The sequence below is a fragment of the Siniperca chuatsi genome, linkage group LG23, assembly GCF_020085105.1.
Source record: "Siniperca chuatsi isolate FFG_IHB_CAS linkage group LG23, ASM2008510v1, whole genome shotgun sequence".
Taxonomy (NCBI): Eukaryota; Metazoa; Chordata; class Actinopteri; order Centrarchiformes; family Sinipercidae; genus Siniperca; species Siniperca chuatsi.
Window position 1 is genome coordinate 9,360,942 of NC_058064.1, and position 25,372 is coordinate 9,386,313.

Sequence of the window (25,372 nt, forward strand, 5' to 3'; positions counted from 1 at the left end):
CCACCCGAGTTGGGCTATATCCCCCATGGCCTCGGGGCCTCACTAGTCAGAACTGAGCAGTAATCAAAGCAGACACACAGGTCGAACTTTATTATCAACCACTCGATACCAACTGCAGGAACAGCCACAGGTCCTCCAAGATACAGTACAGAAGAGTTGAAAAATCAAAAACGGCTTTTCAGGGATGCAGATACATTGTGGCTTCCCTTGGGCCTGGAGAGCTGGCTTTTCACAGTTGACACAAATATGATCATTTTTTCTTTGGATGTTAAGTTTCAGTACTTTTTTGGTGCCGGTGTAGAGAACTGAAGCTGATAACCTGACGAAGGACTTGGAAATTTCTCAGGTAGGATTCACCTCATTCCCCCTCCTTCTTCCTCTGCTTCACACTGTCTGTCATCCAATAAGTTATTAAGTTGAATTTGTTCAGTGACAGTATAGTTTGTCCACAAATCGCAGGCTTAACAAAGTTTGTTTTAATTCAATGGACTGCCACAGACTATAAAAATAAAAATAGTAATCAATATGAATTCATTCACTGGATGAAATTCTTTGTTAATAGTTATTTCTGTAGTTGGCTCTGCCACTGAAAGGCATAGTAAAAAACGTCATCTTAAAAGTCTCTACTGTCATAAACAGCATGATTTACTTTGAATCGAAATGGATGACATCATCAAAGGGAATCTCTGATGTGTTTCGTATTATTGGTATGCTTTTGAAGCAGATACCCGTAGTCACCTAGACAACAATTTGAAAGTACATTTTTGATCATTTCACAGTACTATGCCCAATTGAAGTTGATTGCTTTTTACAGAGTGGAACGTAACTCATTTTACAGCAGTAGAGAATTTATTTGATAAGTATTGATTATACTAAACATCACAGTCACTGTTTTAAACTTATTAGTATGACTTTTTTGTATTTTGGATCTGTGTTCTTTACATATATGCAGTACACTTTGCCTGATACTTCTTTACATCAACATCATCAAAGGCTAGGAATCATAAATGATTAATGCAAATCATATGATAAATTACAATTAAACATGAATATACATTTGAACACTTTGAAAAAGACAGTGACCACAATGAATCAGACGGATAATTAAGTACAGCAGGCTTTTTAAATCAGTGTAACATGGTTGATGATTGAAGTATGCAGAAGAAGAATAATACAATATGAAAGCTCAGCGGGATCCTGCTGTTTCAAAGCTCTTCTGTGTGTGAAAATAAGCAGTGAAATATCCTTGAAAATTATCAGGGTTGAGCTGTTCTTTCAGGAAATGTATTAGCAAACGGTCTTGAGCATGACCTCAAGGGATTTGGACAATTTCTAGGTCAATCAATATTTGCAATCATGAACAACTTCCCCCCAATGAACTTCCTGACCATGTGATATCATCCAGACAATGAATGGCTTAATAATTATTAATACAAATGTACTACTTGATTCAGCAGTTAAATTTACATTAGCTAGAGGCCCACTCTTCTCCAGTGACCATTAATGTGAGCAGGAGGTGTTGACAAGACTTTGAATCCCTCCATTTTCCCATCTTTTAGTATTGTGGTGACTTACCCTTAACTTGACTGTGGTGGACTGGAAAGAAAGGTGAGGTAGGGATGTGTGTCAGTAGTGATTAAGATCCACAGTGCAGTGTTCTCAAGGAGGAGACCACCTATCATGCCAATGGTTCTTGTTCTGTGCTATGTTTTGGCTTGAGTTGGCATACACACATAGACCACCTTAAAAATTAAATAAAAATCTATATTGTGTGTAATTCTGGTTCCCTGATTTATTATAACTTCTTAACCTGTGGGACAGACACGGAACCTGCACATCAGAAATATGATTTTAAAGAGTCATTTTCCCAATTGCATCATTGTTGATGTTATTGCAGTATCATGCATTTGAAGAAGCAAAGATATTTAAAATAGGATGACAGGATTTGCTGCTTTTCAGTTTCGTATCGTTGTAAACTGAATATCTTTGGGTTTTGGACTTTTGGTTAAACAAAAGAAAACATTTGAAGACATCACCTTAGACTTTGGGAAGTTGCAATCAGCATTATTTCACTATTTTTGGACATGTCAGAGACTAATCAGTTAATCGGGGAGAAAGAACGACGGTTGGGAAAATACTATTTTTGTGCTTACAGCCATGTTCAGACTGTTTTTAACCATTATTGCAACACAGTATTTATAGCAAACACATTGAGATCCAACACCCTCTTTGTCATGAGCCGTCCAGATATTATGCCTACTTAGCACATGGCTCTGCACAAGTTTGCAAGTTAATAAAAGGGTGGTAAAAGACCATAAAAATGCCTCAACATCAGTACATTGTTGTACATTTGAGTGGTATTTCCCTCCTCTAACACTGTCAGACAAAACAAAAAAGATTTCAGTATTGCACATAGATAATTGTTATAACACCTCTGCAAAGACTGTTGTATTCTTCCTCTGTCTACTGCTTTTCTGCACATTCAGTGTCCGCACATTGTCCTGAATCTGTCAAGTCAAGAACCAAACTCAGTGTGAGAGACTCAGCCGGACAGGAACAGAGACTTTAATTCATCACCATTACAGGCTGTGAGGACCAAGTGACTTTCTGACCCCGCTGGTCTGTAGTGGTTCCACAATGGGGAAGACTGGGCAGAGTACAGTGGACTTAAACTCCCCAACAGAGGTCAAACAAGCAGTTCCCTTTGAGGAAGTGGATCCTGTGGCATCCCCTGCAGATGAAAAGAAGAAAAAAGAAGAGCCACCTGACAGAGGAAGCTGGAAGGGAAAGTTTGATTTTCTGCTATCATGTGTGGGATACGCCATTGGCCTAGGAAATGTCTGGAGGTTCCCTTATCTGTGTGGCAAGAATGGTGGAGGTAAGTGCTATCGTGAGACTGACAGAACCAAAAGACCTTTAAGAAACGTCAGTTTAAGTAATTCTGATAAAACACTTATCACTTAGAGGGCATTTACTTATATACTGTGATAAAACAACATTGTGTCTGCTTAGGCTAAACTGCCATTGCTAGTCCCACTGGCTTGATAGGCAGTATCATCTTAATGCCATGGCCTGCTCAGTAGTCCAGCCGTCATTCCTACTTATCTAACTCCACTAGTCTTACAAATAGATACCAGTTCTATCAGAAAACTTTTCACATCCTTCTATGACCTAGTGCACATTTATAGCTTCCTTGAATCCTATCCTTACCCAAGCAAAGAGCAGATACTCTGCAGCGTGACCCGGCCTTACATTGTATCTGCTTAGGCTAACCTGCAGTGGCTGGCCCAACTGGCTTGAATGGCAACTTCATCTGAATGCCAAGGCCCGCTCACCAAGCAAAACAGTCAAATAATCACCCTCAGCTACTTATCTCCCTACTAAATAATGCCTTGTCAAATGTATTTGGATCTTTATAAAAAGCTGCTCTAGCTTGTTCCTTTTTCCATCTGTTTTTGGAAGACTTTCTGCTTTCTTAAAGTTGCCAACCTAGATTTGAGGTCATTCTGCAGCACATTAATGCCCTCTTTTTCACTATCTGTAGTTGCCTTTGCTCTCGGACAAGCCTATCAATCTCCTGTGGCCACCTTGACTTAATTACCTCTAAACTAAAACTAACCTTTTCCTACTCTCACAAACCCCAAACCTTTCCATGACATATTCATAAATGAAATCTCCCATCTTGTCTAACTTCTTCTTAAATGTCTCTTTCAGCCCTTCCAGCGCACCTGTCAGATCTGAATTAACAGTCGCCCATATGCCCTTCTCACTAGCCCTCAATTCAGGGTTCCTGCCATCACTCCTTTCTTTCCTTGGATGCCTACTCTCACCACTCCCCCTGGCACTGCCGTTCGTGCTTCCTTCTGCTTCCCCCTCAGTGGCAGGGATGCTGATATCCTGCAAACTTTAGTTACTAGCCTGTCGCTGGACTTCACCCAACTGATCTGACTGACTTCTTAAGAAGTACTGATTAATAAAACGAGTGGAGAAACATGTTTCATAGGTTATTTGACTGAAGTTTCCCATTAAGAATGCATTTATAGGAATAAGGTCCTTAGCAACACATTAACATTTACAGACACTTTTTTAATCAGTTCTAAAACATTCTCTCTGGGCAAGTGTACATTCTCTGGAATATGTGTGTCTCCTGTAATTTTAAACAAGACTTCTAGTCTTCTAGCATTTTTCATAAAATGCTAATAAAAAATAGATGTGGTTTAACAAATTGGAGAAGTCATTCTTACCACAATATTACAGCAATATTTCATTTCTTTTCAATCAAAAATTAAGAAAAGGTTTTCATACAGTCTCTAAATTATATTATGAGCTGTGAATCTAAGTTACATCAGTATGTTAATATGCATTGAGTATTACTCTGACATGTTTATGATAGTATTGCTGATAAAACCTTTTGAAAACCTCCTGATTGTACATTACTATCTACATTAATTACAAAACATATTTTGTTTTTCTACTTTGTGGTGATCCATCAGGGGCCTTTCTGATCCCGTACTTTCTGACCCTGGTGTTTGCTGGGATACCCCTCTTCCTCCTGGAGACATCTCTGGGACAGTTCACCTCAGTGGGAGGGCTGGGGGTGTGGAAGCTCATCCCTATGATGAAAGGTAAGATGTGGATATAAAAAGGAAGATATGGATGTACAGCTGTTATATCATTTATATGTACAGATATAATTTAAGTTACTGACATGATCTTGTGGATCCTGAGCATCCTAACAGGACAGTATGTCACCAAGAATATGCACATAACACTAAGATTTGATTTATTAGCACTAATTTGCTTGACTTTTTCAATGACTAAACCTCTTAGTCTGGGACAGACAATTCAAAATCTACCTTGAATGATACTTAAATCGTGTCTTTCAACACGCTTTTTTTTTTTTTTTTTACTCCACTTGACTCAATAGTTCCACTTGACATCAGGTTCTTTTTTCATGCCATCACACTTGTTGCTGTCTTGCAAAAAATGTTTTAACAAAAGTGACAAGGATGCGAAGGTACCAAAGAGGTGCAGAAACACAAAAGTGAAAAAATAGGTAAATAGTTCTGTTGACAACTTTTTTCATTTAAGAATCTTTTGCAGCTGCTTCCGAGCTCAAAGAGCTCAAGCACATTTTGTCTCCTGCCAGCACAGACATTAACAGTCATAATGAGTGAGCTGCTGTGCCAAGGCCAAGTGAATAACAAGAAATAGCAAAATAATATTGATGAAGATTATAACTAACATCTCTGTCTGCCATCTGCACTGATGTTTTTTGCTCCTCACGTATTATATTACATTTTACTTTGCATGTTAGCTGGCCTATAAAACATTATAATGCTGATGTCTGTGCCTTGTCCCTCTTCAGGTGTTGGTTTAGCTGCAGTGGTCCTGTCCTTCTGGCTCAACATCTACTATATTATCATCATTGCCTGGGCACTCTACTACTTATTCAACTCCTTTGGTTCGGTATGTTACATAATCAATCATTAGGGAGCAAACCTAGACTAAAAAATTGTATATTTTAAGTAGAGGTGAAATTATTAGTCAATTTAATCAAATAGTCGATCAACAGAAAATGAATCTGCAACAATTTTGATAATTGCTTAATTGTTTCAATCATTTTTCTGGCAAAAATGTCAAAAACTTTAAGTAGTGTGTATTGCTTTACCTTTCCCAATTTGTCTACTGAGTGTGACCTGTTTGAAAGAGATAAACTTATGTGGTAAACTTAGAGCTGCACTAATCAGTATTTCTATATTAGCAATGAGGCAAATGACTAAATGACGTGTAATGTGAAAGTTTTCTTCTGTAGTGACAAATCCACATAGAATTATCTATTCTATAACCCTCAACTCTACAGAGCGTTTTGCGTCTTTCATTGTTTTGGTTTTCTGGCTTGCAACTTTACTGTTTTGGTTCACTCTCACTCACTGCTCATCAGCATCAAACCGCAGCCTGAATTAGCAACTAGCTGGTGAACGTTGCATAGCATTTAGCAGCTAAAGAGCCAAATATTTCCTTTAGGAGTTGGTGGAGACTCAAACAGAGCTAAAAGGAGAGTGAATATTGGACTTCATCAGGTGGACACAAACACGACTCCAAATAAATGCTAACATTACTCTATATCTGCTGGATGTATATAAACCAACTACCTAAAATACCTACTATTGAGGTGATAATATGTCAATGTTGTGTTTACAGCTGGTGTCCGCTGCCCCCAAGTGGCTAAAAAAATCAGGTATTGCAGGTTCAATCAGAAAATCAGATCAGAAAAGTATTTTTTTAAATGAATGGTAAGCATAATCTAAATTATGTTTTTATACCTGATTACTGCCAGCCATCCCTTCATTACCTCATGTACATCTAGAAAAGTCTGTTTTCCAACTCCACAATGCCTTTCTTTCTCTGTCTGCTTTTCTCACTCCACTTTTTGTATTTCTCTGCATGACCGCTCAGCTCAAAGAAGCCTGGTGGAAGAAATTTAAAGACTTTGCAGGCATTGTGCTTGAGGCTCTTGTGGTGGGGAAAATGGAGGATTGAGAAGCAGGGATCAAAAAATGTATTGTTCACTGTTCAATGTTTTTATCTGAAGGCCAAAAACATGGCTGGTTCATTAAAACAGGGGACTGTGGAGAGTCAAGGATACACATGATAGAAGTGTCTTTTTCTTCTGAGAAAAGCAGGAATGCATTTTTCTTGTGTTTGTTAAATCCCACAACATTGTTTTGTGCCAAAATATAAAATGCAAAACTAGAAATATTTCATTATATTTTTGTAGTGTAACCTATTTTGTTTATACATATGTTTTTTTGTGTGCAGGAGCTGCCTTGGCAAAGTTGTGATAACCCCTGGAACACAGAGAAATGTTTTTCCAACTACAGTCTGACAGACACCACCAACCTGACCAGCGCTGTCACTGAGTTCTGGGAGTAAGTCAGCGAGATGTGTTCCTGCCATACAGTATGTGTGTGTGTGTGTGTGTGTGTGTGTGTGTGTGTGTGTGTGTGTGTGTGTGTGTACAAGATGCCCTGTACAAGAATGCTTATGTACGTGTTGAAGCTATTTGTGCTTATCTGTGTCTGAATTCAGTGTGTATGTGTTCCTGTAGGCGTAACATGCATCAGCTGTCTAATGGTCTGGAGGAACCAGGAAAGCTTCGCTGGCCCTTAGTGGGCACTCTGGCGCTGGCCTGGATCCTTGTCTATTTCTCAATCTGGAAAGGAGTGGAGTGGACGGGGAAGGTCAGACTCTGTGCTTAAGTTTCTCTCTATTATTTCACTCTCTTATCTCTTCTTTCCCTTTCCTCTTTCATTCTTTAAACTTACAGTACTCTCTCTGGCCGCTCTCTCCGGTCCCTTTTGGATATTTTAAGTTTTAATCATGCAAACAGGAGAAGACACAGAGCTGCTCAGGGGGCAGAACTGATGTTGTCCACTCTTGATTGGTGGAGACGATTAAAGAGAAAAATAAATTCTTTCAGGCCACCACTTTGGACCAGGCTGGCATATTTCAATAACTATTAAACAGATTTCCATGAAATGTTGTACAGACATTCATGGTGCCCAGATGATGAAGCCTATTGACCAACCTTTTCTCTAGCACCACCAGCAGGTTTGGTTTTTAACAACTACTGGATGGATTGCCATTACATTTGGTACACACATTCATGTTCCCCTGAGGATGAATTGTAATAAATTTGATCCCTTAACCTTTCCATCTAGCACCATCATCAGTTCAAAATGTAAATGTGTCTAATACTTTGGTTTAGGACATTTCCATCAGCCTCAGCTGTACTTTGTGTTTAGTGATAATTAGCAAATGTTAGCATGCTAGACCACTAAACTAAGATGGTTGACATGATACTTGCTAAACATCAGCATGTTGTGTAATTGTCATTGTGAGAATGTTAGCATGCTGATGTTATCATTGAGCTCAAAGCACAGCTGCACCAACGTACAGCCCGTTAGCATGGCTGTAGACTCTAGTCTTCTGGTTTCTATGACGAGTAGTTAGAAGAGGTTTTTCTGTCAATTATTTGGTCCATTAACCCACTGGGCCCTCCCAAAAGCTGACACAAGTAATTAGCTTTTAGTAGTTGTGTTTTGTCATTTAGGTCTCTCCTTGGGCCAGAAAATGCAATCCGGCTTGACGAGATATTGATATTGTGTGATGACTTACTGGACCATTTAAGCCCCTTTCTCATTTTTAGTTTTTTGATTGTCCATTGTGTTTATTCATCACAAAGCACACTGGCATGAATCATAGCTCACAGTTCAGTTGGATATTATTCATTTTTGCTCAGGCATTTGATCTGTCCCAGGATTTGCAAAAAGAGGACTCATCCATTGGTCCCAAAATTCACATTGACATAAATGATCAGACTTTGGGGAGAGTTTCAAATCAAGTTGTGACAACATTTGAGACCATTAAGCACACAAAAAAACAACTTTATTAATATTATATTTTAGTAGTTACTGATCTTTGAGTCTTTGAGAGACATTGCAGTGGTGTGAGTAATGGATAATTAATCCTATATGTTGAAAGGACATCATTAATGCCCCTGCCATTTTCCTACTTGTCTATTTCCTTAATAGGATTTATTTATAAGTGTGATCGTTTTTCAGTCTAATAATGGTTGTTTAAGCCCATTCCCTTCCATTGCTTATTTTGTATTTATCTGCAAATCACATTGAAATGTCTGATGGCTCTTTGAACATGTCTGTTCTATGATTTATTGATTTTTTAAGCCCCCTATGCTTTCCTGATTTGAGGGTTTTTACATTGTCTTTATGTTTTGATTCTGACTTAGAAGTGCCATCTGTATGGGGTCATTTATATCTCTCCCTCTTTTCTGATTTACTGTGTTTAGAGTGTTACATCATGAGTTCACATCAAAACAGGGCAGAGGATGAGTTCATTTGGCTCCACAGAGTCAAACAGCACCCTAAAAATTTGATTGTCTTAGTATTTATTTATTCTTCTCAGATGTTGAATCTGTTTATATCTGCTGTCGTTCTGCTGTCCACACCCCATCTCTCTCTCAACATTTCACACAGGTGGAGAAATAGAAATGGTTTCATAAGTTATTATTTCATCCCAAATTGCTGGATTAATAAGAAAAAAAATCACTCTGCCTACTGCCTGGGATTTTTAAATTACAGCAAGTTGAAGCAATGTATGTGAGCAGAAACACATTTACACATTCACTGCCAGGGATAATTGGATTTTAATGTGTGTAAGAAAAATGAATTCCCCTGAGGCCCTGGCCTTGACGGACATTACCAATTAAGCATAATCATTATGCTACAGAACTGCTGGCCCAAAGGCTCCGGCAAGATCTTCTGGCAAAGTGAAGCCATGGAAACATTCTAGTAGCTGAGACATTTTTCACTCTGCACTGTGGCAACAAACGTCTTTTTGACTTTTTAGTTATTTGAGAGAAATGGCTTTGAGTTGTTTGCAATTCTGATTAACTAAAAAATCCCAACCCCATTTTAACACAGACATTTTTAATTCTGTATAAGTCAAAATGGGTTTTTGGCTTCAACAGAAAAGAAATCTATGTTTATTTGAATACCTAAAAAGAAGTTGTTCTCTTTCTCTTAGGTGGTGTATTTCTCAGCCACCTATCCCTACTTCATGCTGTTCATCCTGTTCTTTCGTGGGGTCACTCTGCCTGGAGCCATAGATGGGATCCGCTTCTACATTACCCCAGACTTCAATAAGCTTGTCCAGTCTGAGGTAGACAGTTTGCACACATCCAGTCACACAAACATCTTCATAGACAAACAGACATGAATAATGGGCACATGTTTGTGTATCTGTTGTCGGACAGGTGTGGCTGGATGCAGCAACTCAAATCTTCTTTTCCTACGGACTGGGCCTGGGCTCGCTCATCGCACTGGGAAGCTACAACACTTACAACAACGATGTATACAGGTAGGAACATGCAGTCACAAGCTTTGTACATCATCTTTGATAGTTGATGGTCTTTTCTTCTTTCATCCTAACTGTTCATTGGGTTCCTTTCTTTTCAGGGACTCCATCATAGTGTGCTGCATTAACTCCTGCACCAGCATGTTTGCTGGCTTCGTCATCTTCTCCATTGTAGGCTTCATGTCCTATATCACTAAGAAACCTGTCCAGGAATTAGCAGCATCAGGTACAGTACTGTATTGACTTGTTTGGCAATACAAAACAAAATAGGACATCTTAAAATCATTGCCTTGGTGCTGTGTGTATCTTTGGTATATGATATACAGTGGTGGAGGAAGTACTCAGATCCTTTACTTATGTAAAAGTATTAAAACCACACTGTAAAACACTGCATTACAAGTAAAAGCCCTGCATTGAAAATGTTACAGAAGTAAAAGTATGTAAGTTAATCAGGAAAATGCACCTAAAAGTATTAAAAGTGAAAGTACTCAATGCAGAAAAATGGACCTTGTGACTGTTACTCTGTTATACTATTATATATATATATCATTAGATTATTATTACTCATGTATTAATATGTAAGCAGAATTTTACTGTTGTTGCTGATTGAGTTGGAGCAATTTTTTTACTTTATAAGTTCACTAAATGTGCAGCAAAGGACTGAAAGCAGGTCAGTTTGTCTGGACACTTAAGTGTACTTATTTGGGAGCCTTTTGAAATGTAATGGATGACTAACCCAGAGCAACTCAAATCAAAAAGAAAAACAAAGTAAATAGTATGCTGCTGTTTGTGTCCTGTTTCTTATGTTTTCTACATATGTAAACATGGTCATGCTTATGAATTTCAGTAGGCTACAGTATAAGGTCATAAGATAAAGCATTTGTAATTTAAATGGTGTGTCTTCTGTATGATATTTAGGTCCAGGTCTGGCGTTTTTAGCTTATCCTCAGGCCGTCACCCAGCTGCCCATGTCCTCTCTGTGGGCCATCCTTTTCTTCTCCATGCTGATGATGCTGGGCCTGGACAGTCAGGTACGAACAGCACACACGTTACCTGTTGCTGATGGTTTTTATAATTTTTTAGATTTTTTTGTCTCACCCATTGTTCTGAAATACCAACAAAAGCTACTGTATAATTGAAGTAAATTATTCATTAAGAATGATTTTGATCATGATGTCCTGGTCATGAAAATACCAAAACCCTAACATCTGACACTGATGAGTGTCTAGTGCTGAGATGAGATTTCTGTCAACTTAAAGGTGGGGTATGCAATTCTGGAGAAACCCAATACCATGACAAATACCATGATATAGAGTGAACAACGACACAGCAAGTAATACAACTAACGTTAGCTAGGTTGTGGGAAAGCAAATTGTCCCTACAGTTGCTGCTGCAAAGCTAACAGCCAGAGAGGACGAGACGTTTCCCAGAGCCAACACACCAGCTCCAGATAGCGATACTCACAACTCTCCTGCTACTATAGCTAACATCACGATGCAGCATTTTTTTGCCCTGGGTTTCATCTCTCAGGCTATTTACAGGCTGCCCTACCTTATTAGTTAAGGCTGTTAGGGCTGTATTCAGCCTGAAATGCATACCTGCAGACACTACTCAGGGCTGAAAAGGGTACTCTTTATTGTCCTAAAATGACACTATGATTGAATGGAATTGAACATTGATCAAAAATAAGATACTAAAGCATAGGACTCTAAATACACCATTATTTATCAGAAAGTATCAGGGATCTATAAGATAACAGTATAGAGGTTTACACAGCATGCTTGATTTATGTGTAAAATATATATATATATATATATAAAACATCCTTTTTTGTCACTTTATTGTGTCCTCCCATTTCTGAAACCAAACCTAACTACTCTGTTGACCTCAAGTGATGTCACTTGAGTCAGTGTCAGTTGGGGCAGAATACTACAAATTTGATAATGAAAAAAATCTGGGGGTGTTGAGTTAGAAAGAAGTGAGTTTACCGGACCTCTTTAGCCCGCTCCTCATCTCTGCTTGACGCTAGCGGCTCAAGGCTACATTAGCCACTACTAGCATAACACACCCGAATATCCCTCTGAACTGTCAGTGGTGGTAGTGTATTGTGGGTGATGTAGGTGCCAGGACAATATCTCTGCTGCATCTATTTTGATCCTTTTTTTAAACTGCCCATCGTGAGTCTGACAATGTTATAGGAGTGCAATGCTTGGTGGAGTTTTCTTTTAATAATCTACAGTCCATTCTGACCCATGTCTCTTAATAATGCCATGTATTAGTTCTGCACAGTGGAAGGCTTCATCACAGCTCTGATGGATGAATATCCCCTGGTGCTGAGGAAGAGGAAGAAGATCTTCATCCTCATTGTCTGCTTAATCTCCTTCATCATTGGCTTCTCCAACATCACACAGGTATAGTTGTGTGCATCTCTGTATATTAAATGCCCTTAGTCCATGTTGATTCTCTAATATAATTTTTTTTTAGATGATCTGAACTGTTTAGTTCCGTATTAAAAAACTGTGGTTAACTTGTACTGCAGGATGTGTGCACTAAGTATTATAAGAAGGTGGCTGTCTTAAAACCCAGTACACATACACATGTGAACATTTTCACATTTTTTTGCTACTTTTTTGCCCCGTCCTGCATTATACATAATGCCAAAAAGATCTTGCAACAACCTGCGGTGTGCAGGGATATTAATATTCAGCCTCTGAAGCAGATATGTGTGTCTGTGTGTGTCTGTGTTGAAATCTCCCAGGGTGGTCTGTATGTGTTCAAGCTGTTTGATTACTACTCCGCCAGTGGGATGTGCCTTCTCTTCCTCGTCTTCTTCGAAACCATTTCGATATCCTGGTTTTATGGTAGGAAATCCATTTTATACTGTCTACGCTTAAACCCCTGTAAACTCTGTGAAATGAAATGCAACCACAGCTAAAAAAAAGTTAAGACAATCTGAATAGAAAGGACTATATTGTGCCAAGTCACCAAATTAATGAAGTATGGAGATTTCCTATAGCTGTCCAACAGGAAATTACATTTATCCACGTTCTGTGATAAGGCTCTGTCCAATCACCTTTCTTTCTCTTTCACCCGATAAGGCTTTGTTCTTCTGTCTTTACGCCACAGGTGCTGAAAGGTTTTATAAGGACATTGAGGACATGATTGGCTATAGGCCATGTGGCTGGTGGAAGCTCTGCTGGATGTTCTTCACTCCGATGATCTGCCTGGTAGGTGGGGAATGATTATCGATTTAACCTCCAAAATATGCATTTTTCTAAGTCACACTCTATCATGTGCTTCCTTCTCCCTCATGGAGATGTATGAACTCATCAAGCTACAGCAGGTGCCAATAGGTAGAGAACTGATGACATTGCTGAATTGGTTTCCTCTGTGATGATTTGTACTTCAACTTGTGGACTGTCCGGCCCTCAGGGAAATGTCTTTATCTTCATTACTGTAGAGATAAAGGAAGTGTACTGTTAAAGGAAGCTATATAAATTTAAAATTAAGGGCAGCTTGCTCCCAGTAAGCACTGATATAATGATTTGCAGGTCAAAAGACATCTAAACGAATAGGTTAAATCTAAATTTGGTTGGAAAGTGAATGTTTTTAGCCAATCGGTCCACTTTGGTCTTGACTGAAATACCTCGGCAACTATTGGATGGATTGCCATAAAATACACACACATTTATGTTGCTTTCCCTACACCATAATCATTTTTTTTAATTGTCCAGTAGGCCTATGGTTTAAGAGCAAATACCTGAAAAACTAATGACATTCAGCCTCAGCTGTGCTTTGTGTTTAGTGCTAATTAGCAAATGTTAGCTGTTAGCACAGACTAAACTAAGATGGTGAACCTAATAAACATTATACTTGCTAACCTAAACATCAGCTTGTTAGTATTGTTATTGTGAGTATGTTAGCATGCTGCGGTTAGCATTTAGCTCAAAGCATCATAGTGCCTAAGTGGCTACAGTCTCACTGTTAGCCACTAGCGGCCACTAGCATGGTTGTAGACTCTTGATGAGACATCAAGGTTACAAATAACTGTTGTTTTGAATGTGACTATATGTGAGTGTGATATAGGTCCATAAAATAACATAATAATCTAAAAGCTGCTTGTCAAACAATGGTTTTACATAACCTAGATATCTAAAAAACGTCTGTCTTGTATGTCTTTCAACATACAAATCACCAAATCACAAATTTTGCTGATTTCATTCTGTAATGTGTTATTGGTTAACTGGTTACATTTATATGGACTAAAGAACGTAATTGTATATTGTAGGGGGTGTTTACCTTCAGTGCCATTGAGATGACCCCTCTGACCTTGGGGAAGTATGTGTACCCGCTGTGGGGCCAAGTGATTGGCTGGTTTATGGCTTTGTCTTCCATGATACTGGTCCCGGGCTATGTCATCTACATGTTCTGCACCACCGAGGGCAGCATCAAACAGGTACTAACCTCCTTACACGTCTCACTGTTTTCTCTGTTTTTAATGTTCCCTGCAGTTAAAGAGTTATGTACAAATAGTACTGCTTTGTGGAACTGGTGCAAAGAGGGAAAAACTTCAAGTACACAAAATAAATAGTTTAGATAGTTGAGAGATATGTGGTAGGAAGGCAGGAGTTATTTAGACTGCAGTCATTCACTAGGGAACAGAAAAAATGGGTTTGGCTCAAGGCCAACATCATCCTGGTTTTAGGTAGGAAGCTATGTTTTGAACGTGAGCACAGCTTGTTACAGTCACTGTCTACTGTTTGTGTCCTACAAAAGAGTTTTGTTGACTGTAATAGACCATTTTATAATATCAGTGTCTCTGAGAAATCTGACACTGATATGCCTAGTTTGAAACATTTTGCTTTTCTGCTTTTCCTTGAATTAAAGACATGTAAATTACAGCTAAAAAACTTATTTTGTTCACTTTTCATGTTATTTATTTATATGTTTTGGTCCACCTAACATTCACCATCAGAACTCACCTTCAAGAATAACTGTTAAGCCTTTAATACTAATCTGAGACTGATGTAACTCTCTGTACTTGACCAGCGTTGGCGGAAGATGACAACTTCCCAGAAGGATGAAAAGCCATCGGGGCATGAAGAATTTACACACACAGGGAGTGTGGGCGAAGCTCCTGTCTAGTCAGGATTGTTCAGGTTGAAATAATCTGACTTTTATTTTCCCCTGTCTGCCAGGGTTTGCTGTAGTTGACATTGAAATTTGACAATTGGATAGATGGAGTCTTGTACAGTATTCTATGACTTTTTCCTCCATCTTAAATTGTGCTATAAAATCAGGCAAATGACAGAAGAAGATGAAATTTCCTATTGCAGTAAATGAATGACCACAAATTGAATGCAATCAATGCAGAATTGAACCTTTGTACAAACACCACATGTACCATTAATGTATGACTTCATCCTACTAGTAAATTGTCTCTACTACTCAACAAAATCTCTGTCTTTGTTTATAAGCCACAAATGGCATAAATGTTGTTGTACAGAGGCATTAAAACATCTGGTAAAACTGTAATGCATCAAAGACTATTTGCTTGTGGTAGCTTAAAGAACCAACCAACCAGCCACTGTGATATGTGCAATAAATATGTGGGCCCTCCATATTTGTTGTCTTTGCTAATCCAGACCTACAAAAATCTAAACAAAAAGAAAACATTTGTGACTATAATATGAATGTGATGAAGTTGTACAGGCTATTCCCCATAGACAGTTTCTCAATTAACACAGCATTGAGAGATTTAAATTATGTTGTACAATCTCAAGTATTAGCCTTCATGGCAGCTTGTTTGATTAAAATATTAGAAAACTGCAAATATAATTGTGTCACTATATTAAGTATGTTATGCTTTTTTTAAAGAGTTATTTCATACCGTGGGTTACGAGAGTATGAGAAAACGCTCTATTTTGTCAGATTGGGGATTATGTCAAATGAGATGTATGAAGGATTTTCCCTGACTTTACTCCAGTTTTTTCATGTCAATAAAAACAAAATAAACTGCACCTGGTAACGCCATTCTCCATCAGCATCTTGCAGCATCTAGTAGTGTAGTGTTTGATAAGTTGAGTTTTTCATTGCTAATTACTTATTACTCTTGTTAAATTAAAATGAGAGTATTTCACTGAAGAGTTCTTAATAAAAAATGCGTGTTATTCTTATATGGTATAAAGTTATATTATACATTACATTATTATATATTATAATTACTGAAAAGTGGTCCATTACACAACTGAGATAGTGGGAAAGTTATGTGATGTAATGCAGTAGCCCCAGCACTGGTAAAAGGTTGTCCTGTTGGGATAAACCCTAAAGTTTGTGGTCGGGCTTCACTGTAAAACTTCAGTCACTATTTACAGTTGCTCATGTGTGTTAAGAGCAGCACTCTTAGTGTCATGGACCAACATAAAGCGCTCCTCTGAGGTAAGCAATGAAATAATGAAGTCATTTATCATTGTGGAAAAAAGCTGTAAACAAAACACTGACATATCAAAAGTTAAAGCAGACACAGAGCAACATAAGCATTAATTAGGAGTCGTGTTTCTGGTGACCTGATAAATATAAATCCAATATTCACTTTCCCTTTAGCTCTGTTTTGCTCTCCAGTAGCTCCTGAGGGAAATATCCATCTCTTTAGCTGCTAATTGTTCCCCCTGTATCACCAGCTAGTCACTAACTTTGTCTGACTACTGTTTGGTGCTGGGCATGTAGTGTACAAGTTGTTTGAGCTTTTTCATTCACAGCACCTGCCTGCTGCTGCTGCTGCTGCTGGAAACAACACTGATGACAGCAGATATTTTCCAAAACATAAAGTTGTGGGCTGGAAAACCAAAACAATGAGCTGAAATACACTAAAACAGTTCACAGAGCTGAGCTGGGTGATCATTTTATGTTGGTTTGTTATTTCAAGCGACCCCTTTCACATAAAAGTCATGTGATTCTTTGTTAATAAAAAATATTGATTATAGCCGCATTAACCATTTAAGAGGCTATGTTAATGTATGACTGTACTTTTTAAGAACAGCATCAATTATTTGGTTTGAACTTTTACGTGTTGTATATATGCTAAATTTTGATTCAACTTACTGGTGTAAGATTAAAATGTTAGCTTCATGGTGTAATGCATGGTAAAATGCAGTATAGTGTAATATGACATTTCAAAATGAACAATATTTCCACAAGTCCAAATACATTGACTGACTTTGAAGAATCAAGCTATTAAATCCAAGAACCAAAGCAAACCATTGTGGTGAATAGACTTAAATCATCTTTAATAGCATGTTTATATACTGCAAAGACAGGTAGAGAGGGATTCAAAGCCAACTGAGGGAGGTGATGGTTCATATCTGTTACACTCAGTTCCCACCTGTCTTATCCTAAATATGTCCACTTTTAATATTTTTTTGTTCAACTAGTATGAGCAAACACAGTGTTAAAGAGCCAGACAGGATTCACATGTCATTCATGAAGCATTGCACTGGTATGGCAGAGCCCTTTTTTCAGTTTCTTTAAGAAAGTTAGCCACTACTGCGCTTCCATATCATATTCTGTACTCTCAAAATGCTACATTGGTTCCCTTTCAAACATAGTCATGATTTTCAGTGTGCCTCATATGCATGTTTATTGCACACACAGCATGTCTATCTCCCAAAATGCTTAAACACATTGTCAAGTAGGAAAAACTGTGCAACCACAAACAAAGGGTAGTGAATGACCACGGTTTGGCAAACTAGAGGCCTCAAATTTGCCACTGTAAATCCATTTTCTGCTTGAAGGGGTGTTTGCTGTCATAAATAATATTTTTTTTCCAGTTCTACCACATACTTTTAGAGCATAACAAAGAAATCCGTCAACTTCATCTCCCACACAGCACAGCAAATTCAGTCATGCACAAAAAAATTCAAGACTTTTTGGAATCAGAGTTCAACAGGCCTCCAAACTGATGTCATGCATGAGAAAAGAATCCCTTTATATCTAAATGTTGATTTAAACAAATAAATGAGCAATCATATAATAATCATCTATCAATGTAAAATCCAACTTTTGATGTTATGTGCCAAAAGTTTGTTTATAGCCAGTAAAAATATTCAAATTATCATAATAGCTCTTCATCCATTTTGAAAGCACTAATTCTTCTCATTGTGTTGTGAAATAATAACAAAAACAATTACCGGGATGAACAGGAGAAAGGTCGGATTTGTTTACGGGAAAGTAAGGATGCTACTGTGAGGAGGTTGAGCACACACACACACACACACACGCACACGCACACGCACACGCACACGCACACGCACACGCACACGCACACGCACACACACACTTATCATCTCTGCCAGCCAGAACAACAGACAGTTTTTTCTGCAGCCTCTGTTTTCCCACTGGGTGAAATTGTGAGTGGAAAAAGGACAGAAAGATGAGATAGAGACCTCCCTGCAGTGTCTCTGTGATTATAAATCAACAAATCAGACAGATGGGGGTCAGATGGGAGCGGAGTTAACCGAGCATCCATTCCACAGTACCTGTTGGGGCTTATGTTTAAAAGATGGACGCACTCAGGCTGGGGCAGTTGCTGGCCTATTTCAGAATGAAGGACGCGTGTCAGGGCGGTAGCATTTTTAAGGGGCTAAAGGTAGCTTGCTTGTCCTTTCCGACACTGCTTGAATGTGGTATTTACAATCAAGGCTGGGATGAAAGAGAAAGAGATCAGATAATGCATTCTTTTTGTCCCATTCTTATTTAAAGCAGGGTAGCCAACAGCACAAACAATACCATTAATGCCAGCATTTGCAATATAAGCTGTGTGTGTGCCTCTGTAGTTTTTGCCTTTTTGAAAATGTCAGACTGAAAGGTTAGGAGCGAAGAGAAAAACAGTCACAGGGAGCTGAAACCAAACCTGGGAGTTGTACCGACATAAAGAGACAGTGTCTGGATGTTTTGTGGGTGGACTTGGTCCTGCATTTATCCACTCACGGAAAAAACACACAAAAGGTGGAATATGCTTTATGCAAATCAAAATAAACACAGATCTTGACATTTAACAGTTGTAGCAGAAGCTTCTTCATGGAAATTCATGGTGATTTCATAAACAGCAGCTGACAGCACAGTGTGTTTTACATATATTACATGTGAATGGTGAATCGTTGTCGTTTTAGAAAAGTCCAAGAGCAGTTTCAGCAGCTCAAACAATTTCGAAACATGAAAAACGTTCCCTCCATCAGCAGATAAATGTTGCAAGAACTCCTGGGAAGCGTTAACGATATTAAACATGAAGAGTAAAAGACAAACAACAATCAACAGGACCATCTTGGGCTGACTTTTTGGTTTGGCAGCAATCCGTGTGATTGGTTGCCTTTGTTTCCATTTCATCCTTCACTGTAGAGTGATCTATGGAGAGTGACAATTGGGTGAGAGTGTTTTCTGATGATAGAGAGCCACAACACAACAGAGGAGCGGATGACAAACACAGCTTATCGGAGGATGTCGTTTTTTTTTTTCTTTTCTTTTTTATCCAGGGGAGCAGAGAAGAAGAGAGAAGGCTCTCCATCACATAAATAAATCAGCAACAGCGTGAATGGGGAGACTTTATGAAATATCAGTTTTGTTATTCATTTTTTGTGCTCCTTGAGGGAGAAGCGTGAAAGGACTATTTTTTCAAAGCAAAGGAGTTTTTTTTTTTTTTTTTCTAGCCCTAGCGTTTAGTCAAGTGCAAAGAAGTCAGTGTATAGTGGAGGCGTATGTATTTTGGCACATGTTTTCTTTAAGTGTCAACTATGCACGCACGCGCACATACAGCACAGTAGGCATTAGGTTTGGGAAGATAAAAGCGAACAGAAGCGGAAGGTCCTTGGAGTGTGTCCATCCATCACAATCCAAAAAAAGTTTGAGGGATTCACGTATTTCTGTTGTTGTTAGTGAATACTGGAACTACAAGGAATCCATCCAGAAACTGAATATCTGTGTTTTCTCTAGCAAGAGTTAAAACTGACAAAAAGTTATAGAAATTTGTTAAAACTACATAATATTTCAAAATACATGTGGAATCAAGTAAAACTTTATATATGCACTTATTTCTCCGTATCTTTTAAAACCTTGATTTTTCTTTTAGTTTATTTTTTCCTTAAATATATGCATATAAGTGAGATTTCATTTTTTCATTATAGCTCTTTCATCTGTATGTATATATGTACATTATGTACTTTTAAATAGGTAGAGAAGGGGTGGGGTTTGGGTGGTGATAAGTGTGTGTGGAAGCGTGTGTTTCAGGGTGAGAATCCTAATTAATATATTTACACCATGCTCCGAGAGCCACTTGGGGTCCGGTGTAGACTGAGGCGGGGGTCAGGGGGTATATACTGGTGCGGGTGGTTGTAAGGCGGAGGTGGAGGAGGCAGCGGGGGCTGGTGGCCGTCGTTGCCATGGGAGCTGTCTGGCGAGCGGACTGGGGTGGACATGGCTGACTGACTGAGCTGGTGGTGGCTGTGATGGTGATGCTGGTAGTGGTGGTGAGTGGGCGTTTGGCTGAGGAAGGCCTCCATGCGTCCGTGGCCGCTGTTGTCCAGCATGATGACCTTGACGATCTGCTGACACTGGATAAGTGTCTCGGGCCGCAGATCAGCCATGCTGACGGCGGGCTGGTGGTGCTGCTGGAGGTGGAGGTGGTGGGCAGGGGTGCTTGCCGCTGACTGCAGCTGCGGGTGCTGAGGTGGAGGCGCCGGCCCCTGGGTTAGCCCCTGGGGCAGCCCATGGAGCCCCTGCTGGAAAAGCAGCTCCCCCTGGTGGTTAAGAAGGGCCACGCTCTCGGGACTCCGAGCCGTGCTGCTGCTGAGCTGGTACGTCTGAAGCCTGTTGTGAATTGACACCTAGTTTAGAAAACAGCCAAGAGAACAGCATCAAATGTTATAAAACTGGTTCCTCCTCTACAATCCGTCAAGCCCTCTTTTTGTTTTTTTGGGGGGTGGTGAACGCACAGCACACACACACACACAGGGCATGCGTGGGGGGCTTAGGTGTTGGGGGTCGGTGGAGGTGTAAAATTATTGTGACTACTGCACACTCCCCTCCCTCCACCCCTACAGGTACTGGGAACAGTGTAGACTGGATGCTGGGAACACCAGTGTGTGACTGGGGTCAGGAGGAGGACAGTGGTGGGGAATGGGGATAAGAAATTTTGTGCGACGCTACAGAAGGGGCCCGGTGGTTCCAAAGGGGACACTGAGGGCCCCTGTGTCTCCCTTCCAAACCACTGTGTGGCGCTATGGGGACAGCGAACATGAGGAGATTTGGGGGATTTGGGGTAACCAAAACATAGACGAAGGTCATACGAAGAAGAGGGAGAGGTGGAAGAAGAAGAGGAGAGGAGGTGAGCAGACTGACAACCACAGACGTCCACAGGCAACACTCATCAGAATGCAAACCTCCATATGTCACATTTACTTCTCTCGATTTTCTATAGACAGTTTCCTTCCCTCAAAGTTGTTTTTATGCTATTTGTGTTCCTTTATTGTATCTTTTAAGAAACATGTCATGTTTTCAAGTTACCTTACACTGCATTTCTCAGAAAGCATATGCCAAAACAATGATATAGGGAGTATCATCAAAATTCATGGAATGAACACAATCTGTGTGTCATACATATTATGTGTAGTGGACAAAAGTCACATGAAAATTGTAACCACAGCACATCAGGCACACTATTTTCCTATTTGTGGAAAGCTAATTGCTAGGGTTAGCATAGTGTTTGTCACCACAAGGTTAAGATTAGGTTCAATTATTGGTGAATGTAACGAAATGTATTTAAATTATAACTTAAAGTAGAAAACTTCTCACTGTTGGTAGGGGATTATGACAGAGTGAAGGCAAATATTTACATGTTCATCTACCATTTTGACCACAACTGTTTCTATTTTCATGTCAAACTTTGCCTGTTTTTGGATGTCTACCCTACATCATCTTTTTGTGTTGGACAACATATTCGAGGAGCTCATATTTGGATTTTAACACACTGTGCTAATTTTCTCAGAATTTTGTGAGATTGGGCTATTTACATTAACATTCACACAGCAGCTATTTTTAACAACTGCGTTGTCAAGCCTACAAGAGCATTTCCAACAAATAACCTTATTAAAGGTATTGATTAATCTTCTCCTTGGAAAACACATTAGAGCCTTATGTCAAGAATGTAATTTTTTCCCCCGTTATCAGTAGCGTACGAGCTAACTAAAAGCTGTCTATGTACCAGAGCTGTTTTTGAGTCTTTTGAACCAACTCAGAGTCAAGTCTCAAGTCTTTGAGACATGACTTGCAAGTCAAAATGCAAGTTTTTCCAGTCTATCAATACTAGTATGAAAATTACAGTAGCACAATAGCCAAAATCACACCAAATACTTTTTTAAACGAAACAGTGCATTTAACATCCGTTACGTTTGTTTAAGGCAGGCGGCATAAAAATAGGATATTTCTAATAATTAATACAATAGACAAATGAAAACACATTAATAATAATCTTAAATATTTGACAAAAATAAAAAGGAGCTCTTTTGAGAACTAAAAGCAGGAACTAGCACATAAATAAATGACGTGCGTCAGAATCATTTGCACGGCTGTAGGAATGAAAATAGGCGATATGCTGAAGAGCTCCAAAAGGAAAAACCATGCACAATATTGCTTTTTTCAATATTTATGGATCACCAAATCAAGTCTCCTCAGCTTTATGCCTTCAAGTCTCAAGTCAAGTTGAGTCTTCAGGCATTCAAGTCTGAAGTAAGTCGAGTCTCACAGCAGACGAAGTGTAGAGCTCTGCTATGTACTGTAAGTTTGCTAACTTACTAACTCCATATGTTCAAGAAGTCATGGTAGTTCCTCAGATTACTGCAAATTTCTGACTAAAGATCTTAGTTTTAAATGAACTTTTAATTCACTGTGTGTCGATCAGAATATAGCTCGCCATCAAAACTCTTCAAAATGCCGACTGTGTGAGTAAGGTCAGCGGTAATTCACCTGCAATATAATAGACCTTTAATATGAAGTATCTGAGGTAAGAAAGGGCTTACAGTAATGTTCTGCCATTCTCTTACAGGAGCTGATCTAACTCTTGTGTGAAAGAACTCCATTAACATTTGCTCAGTACAGTATCAATGAGCTCTGAATCACTTTAGATAAAGAATGAAGGCTTTCTCTGACTTTCTGGTGTCTTTCAAAAGTTTGATTTCTAAGTAGAAAGATTAACTTTGTTCCACAGATGACCAAGAGAATTTTAGTGCTGGTTATAAAATGTCCTTCACTATAAAATGTTTACTGTTACATTAGATTAGGTTGACAGATTTGGTTGTTTGGCTAATAAATTCAGCAAAATGAATAACGACATTTCTGAAATACCTATCTATAAAAACCTATACAGGAATAGTAATACTCACACTGTGTCTGAAATCACTGCGTATTTACTATATAGTGTATTTATCTGAGTGTCCAAATTCTGAGATGTATGCACTACATAGTGCCCTCAAAAATATATTAATAATTTTTACATTTCTGTTTGTTTGATGCAGAAAAACTTGTCTGACTGTGATTATCGAAATAATATATATATATATATATATATATATATATATATGTCTACACAACAACAAACAGGACTTTTGTGTTAGGATGGCAAGTGCATCAAATAAAGGAATGCTCAGTTTTTATCAATTTGCTAGAGTCTCAAATTGGTTTTAAGCAAAATCAAGTGACTCAGTTTCTTTTCCACCACAGCATTTAAGTCTGATAGCCAGGTAGTAGCCAGCTGACATTACTTCGCTCTGATGAGGCCACCCACTTTGATTACGTGCCTTGTGAAGCTGGTGGACAGAGTGGGTGGATTGTTATCTCGATTGGTTGCACCTGAGGAGAAGCTGGCAGAGCTTAAAAGGGCTACTACTTGCAGTGGTCTCTGTTTTGCCTTTTCTTTCTGTGATGAAACACCAACCCACACTTCTGTTCAAACATGTTTTCCACCATGTCACTGGGATTGCTGACTGACAGTCCATTACCATGACTGTCTTAAAGCGTATAGACAGAAACAACAGGATTTTGAAATGCGAGGGGGAGATGTAAATTACACCCGTGTCTTTTTAGAACTCTCTAGCCACTTTGAAACGTTAACACAGACTAGCATATTGTTATCGTGCTGATGGAGACAGTAAAAAAACACCTTCCTTATCAAATTCTGATTAAACGCTTACCGTGGGATTCGGTCATCCCTATATTTATGCCTCTAGTATAATCAGGATTCTCTGTGTGACCCTACTGGTTTCCAAGATAAATGTGTTTCGACAGCTAACGGCTCCCCACCAGCCACTGACATTTACTGTAGGCTGCATGGTGGAGGGGAAGACAGCTGGTGAAGGTAGCTCTGACAACCATGAAGACTGACCTCATCATAGCTCCCTATTATCAGGACCCAAAGGCTACTAAGCGAGAGTGACCTTGAATGCACAAAATGGGGAGTTATTCCACTGCACAATCAAATCTTTTTATTTTTATGTAAGTGCCTCTTGAGTAGCAATGAATGCATGTTGACTCTGCTGTAATTGTTGTCATTCTACAGGCATTCATGGCTTGAAATGAAATTCCTCCGAAGCTTTTCAGTGTGATGTATATGTAATTACTTCTGCTCTAACAAGTACCTGAGTAAAGATTTACAGCCTAACATAGTGTACCAGTGAGCTGTGTGGAATTAAACAGCCACTGAATGACAAAGTGACTCTCTGTATTTGGCTTTTCACTCCAGCCCTCAACACTGCTGCCACAGAAAGGACTAGGAAAGGTCATCTGATGACTCTAGGATGGTAATTGCAAAGCCCCATGGGTACTGTAGTTCAGCTTGCTCTCTTGCTTGCACGAAATGTTCGCATGAGAAGTTTCCCCCCCCCAGAGGTCTCGGAGGGAATGAGGAGGTGACGACTCCGGGTCAAATGAGCGTTAAATTTATCCGCCTGCATGTTACTGTGTTAATTAAGGTCTCAGTGCTGAATGTGAGCGCACACACACACGGTATATGCATTCCACACATGTCCTCAGCTACTTTTAGAAATGGCTGCTTTCTCTTTTTTACTTTAAAGGGCCCTAAAGGAGCCACAATTTCTGCCTGAGCTTGTGAAACTAATTACAACCTATTCCATTTTAGGCTTACAGATAATATTTAAGCCTCTGAGTCTGATGCGTTTTCTGTGACTACAACCTGTTCTGACTATGCTATGATTTTATTAATTTCCCCAAACCACCATCTTTCATTTTTGTATGGCAAAGGAGTCCTTTTATCTAATATTTAGTTTTGGTTGGGTTACCTCACATGCCCGCAGCACTTTACACAGCAGCACTCATTCTCTCATCCACTCTTCACCCACTCCTGCTTGACGCCTCTAGCCCTAAAGATATAACT

General features: G+C 39.1%; 2 protein-coding genes across 5 annotated transcripts in view; one reads left to right on the forward strand and one right to left on the reverse strand.

Annotated features, from left to right (window-relative positions):
• The first annotated feature begins 68 nt into the window (after positions 1 to 68).
• Positions 69 to 15,959, forward strand: slc6a1l (solute carrier family 6 member 1, like). Its single transcript, XM_044185853.1, has 15 exons — positions 69 to 346; positions 2,487 to 2,878; positions 4,494 to 4,625; positions 5,369 to 5,469; positions 6,823 to 6,932; positions 7,112 to 7,244; positions 9,610 to 9,744; positions 9,839 to 9,942; positions 10,041 to 10,165; positions 10,858 to 10,970; positions 12,219 to 12,350; positions 12,698 to 12,800; positions 13,066 to 13,166; positions 14,228 to 14,395; positions 14,989 to 15,959. The coding sequence occupies exons 2-15, from the start codon at positions 2,638 to 2,640 to the stop codon at positions 15,082 to 15,084; spliced, it is 1,794 nt and encodes a 597-aa protein (XP_044041788.1). The 5' UTR covers positions 69 to 346; positions 2,487 to 2,637; the 3' UTR covers positions 15,085 to 15,959.
• Positions 15,960 to 17,208: 1,249 nt separating this feature from the next.
• Positions 17,209 to 25,372, reverse strand: part of iqsec3a (IQ motif and Sec7 domain ArfGEF 3a) — a 115,802-nt gene continuing 107,638 nt past the window's right edge. For 2 of the 4 annotated variants that reach the window (XM_044185845.1, XM_044185848.1), the window contains one exon: positions 17,209 to 20,813. In XM_044185845.1, the coding sequence (XP_044041780.1) occupies positions 20,241 to 20,813 (573 nt within the window). In that variant the 3' untranslated portion in view covers positions 17,209 to 20,240. The remainder of the gene's footprint in view (positions 20,814 to 25,372) is intronic. The other 2 variants (XM_044185846.1, XM_044185847.1) reach the window with 2 other exon arrangements.

Excerpts from the sequence above, each read along its gene's own strand:
- slc6a1l (XM_044185853.1), top strand. The coding sequence starts at position 2,638 with ATGGGGAAGACTGGGCAGAGTACAGTGGACTTAAACTCCCCAACAGAG. Across the intron at positions 9,745-9,838 it reads ATAAGCTTGTCCAGTCTGAG|GTGTGGCTGGATGCAGCAAC; the intron begins GTAGACAGTTTG and ends GTTGTCGGACAG. Across the intron at positions 12,801-13,065 it reads TTCGATATCCTGGTTTTATG|GTGCTGAAAGGTTTTATAAG; the intron begins GTAGGAAATCCA and ends TTTACGCCACAG.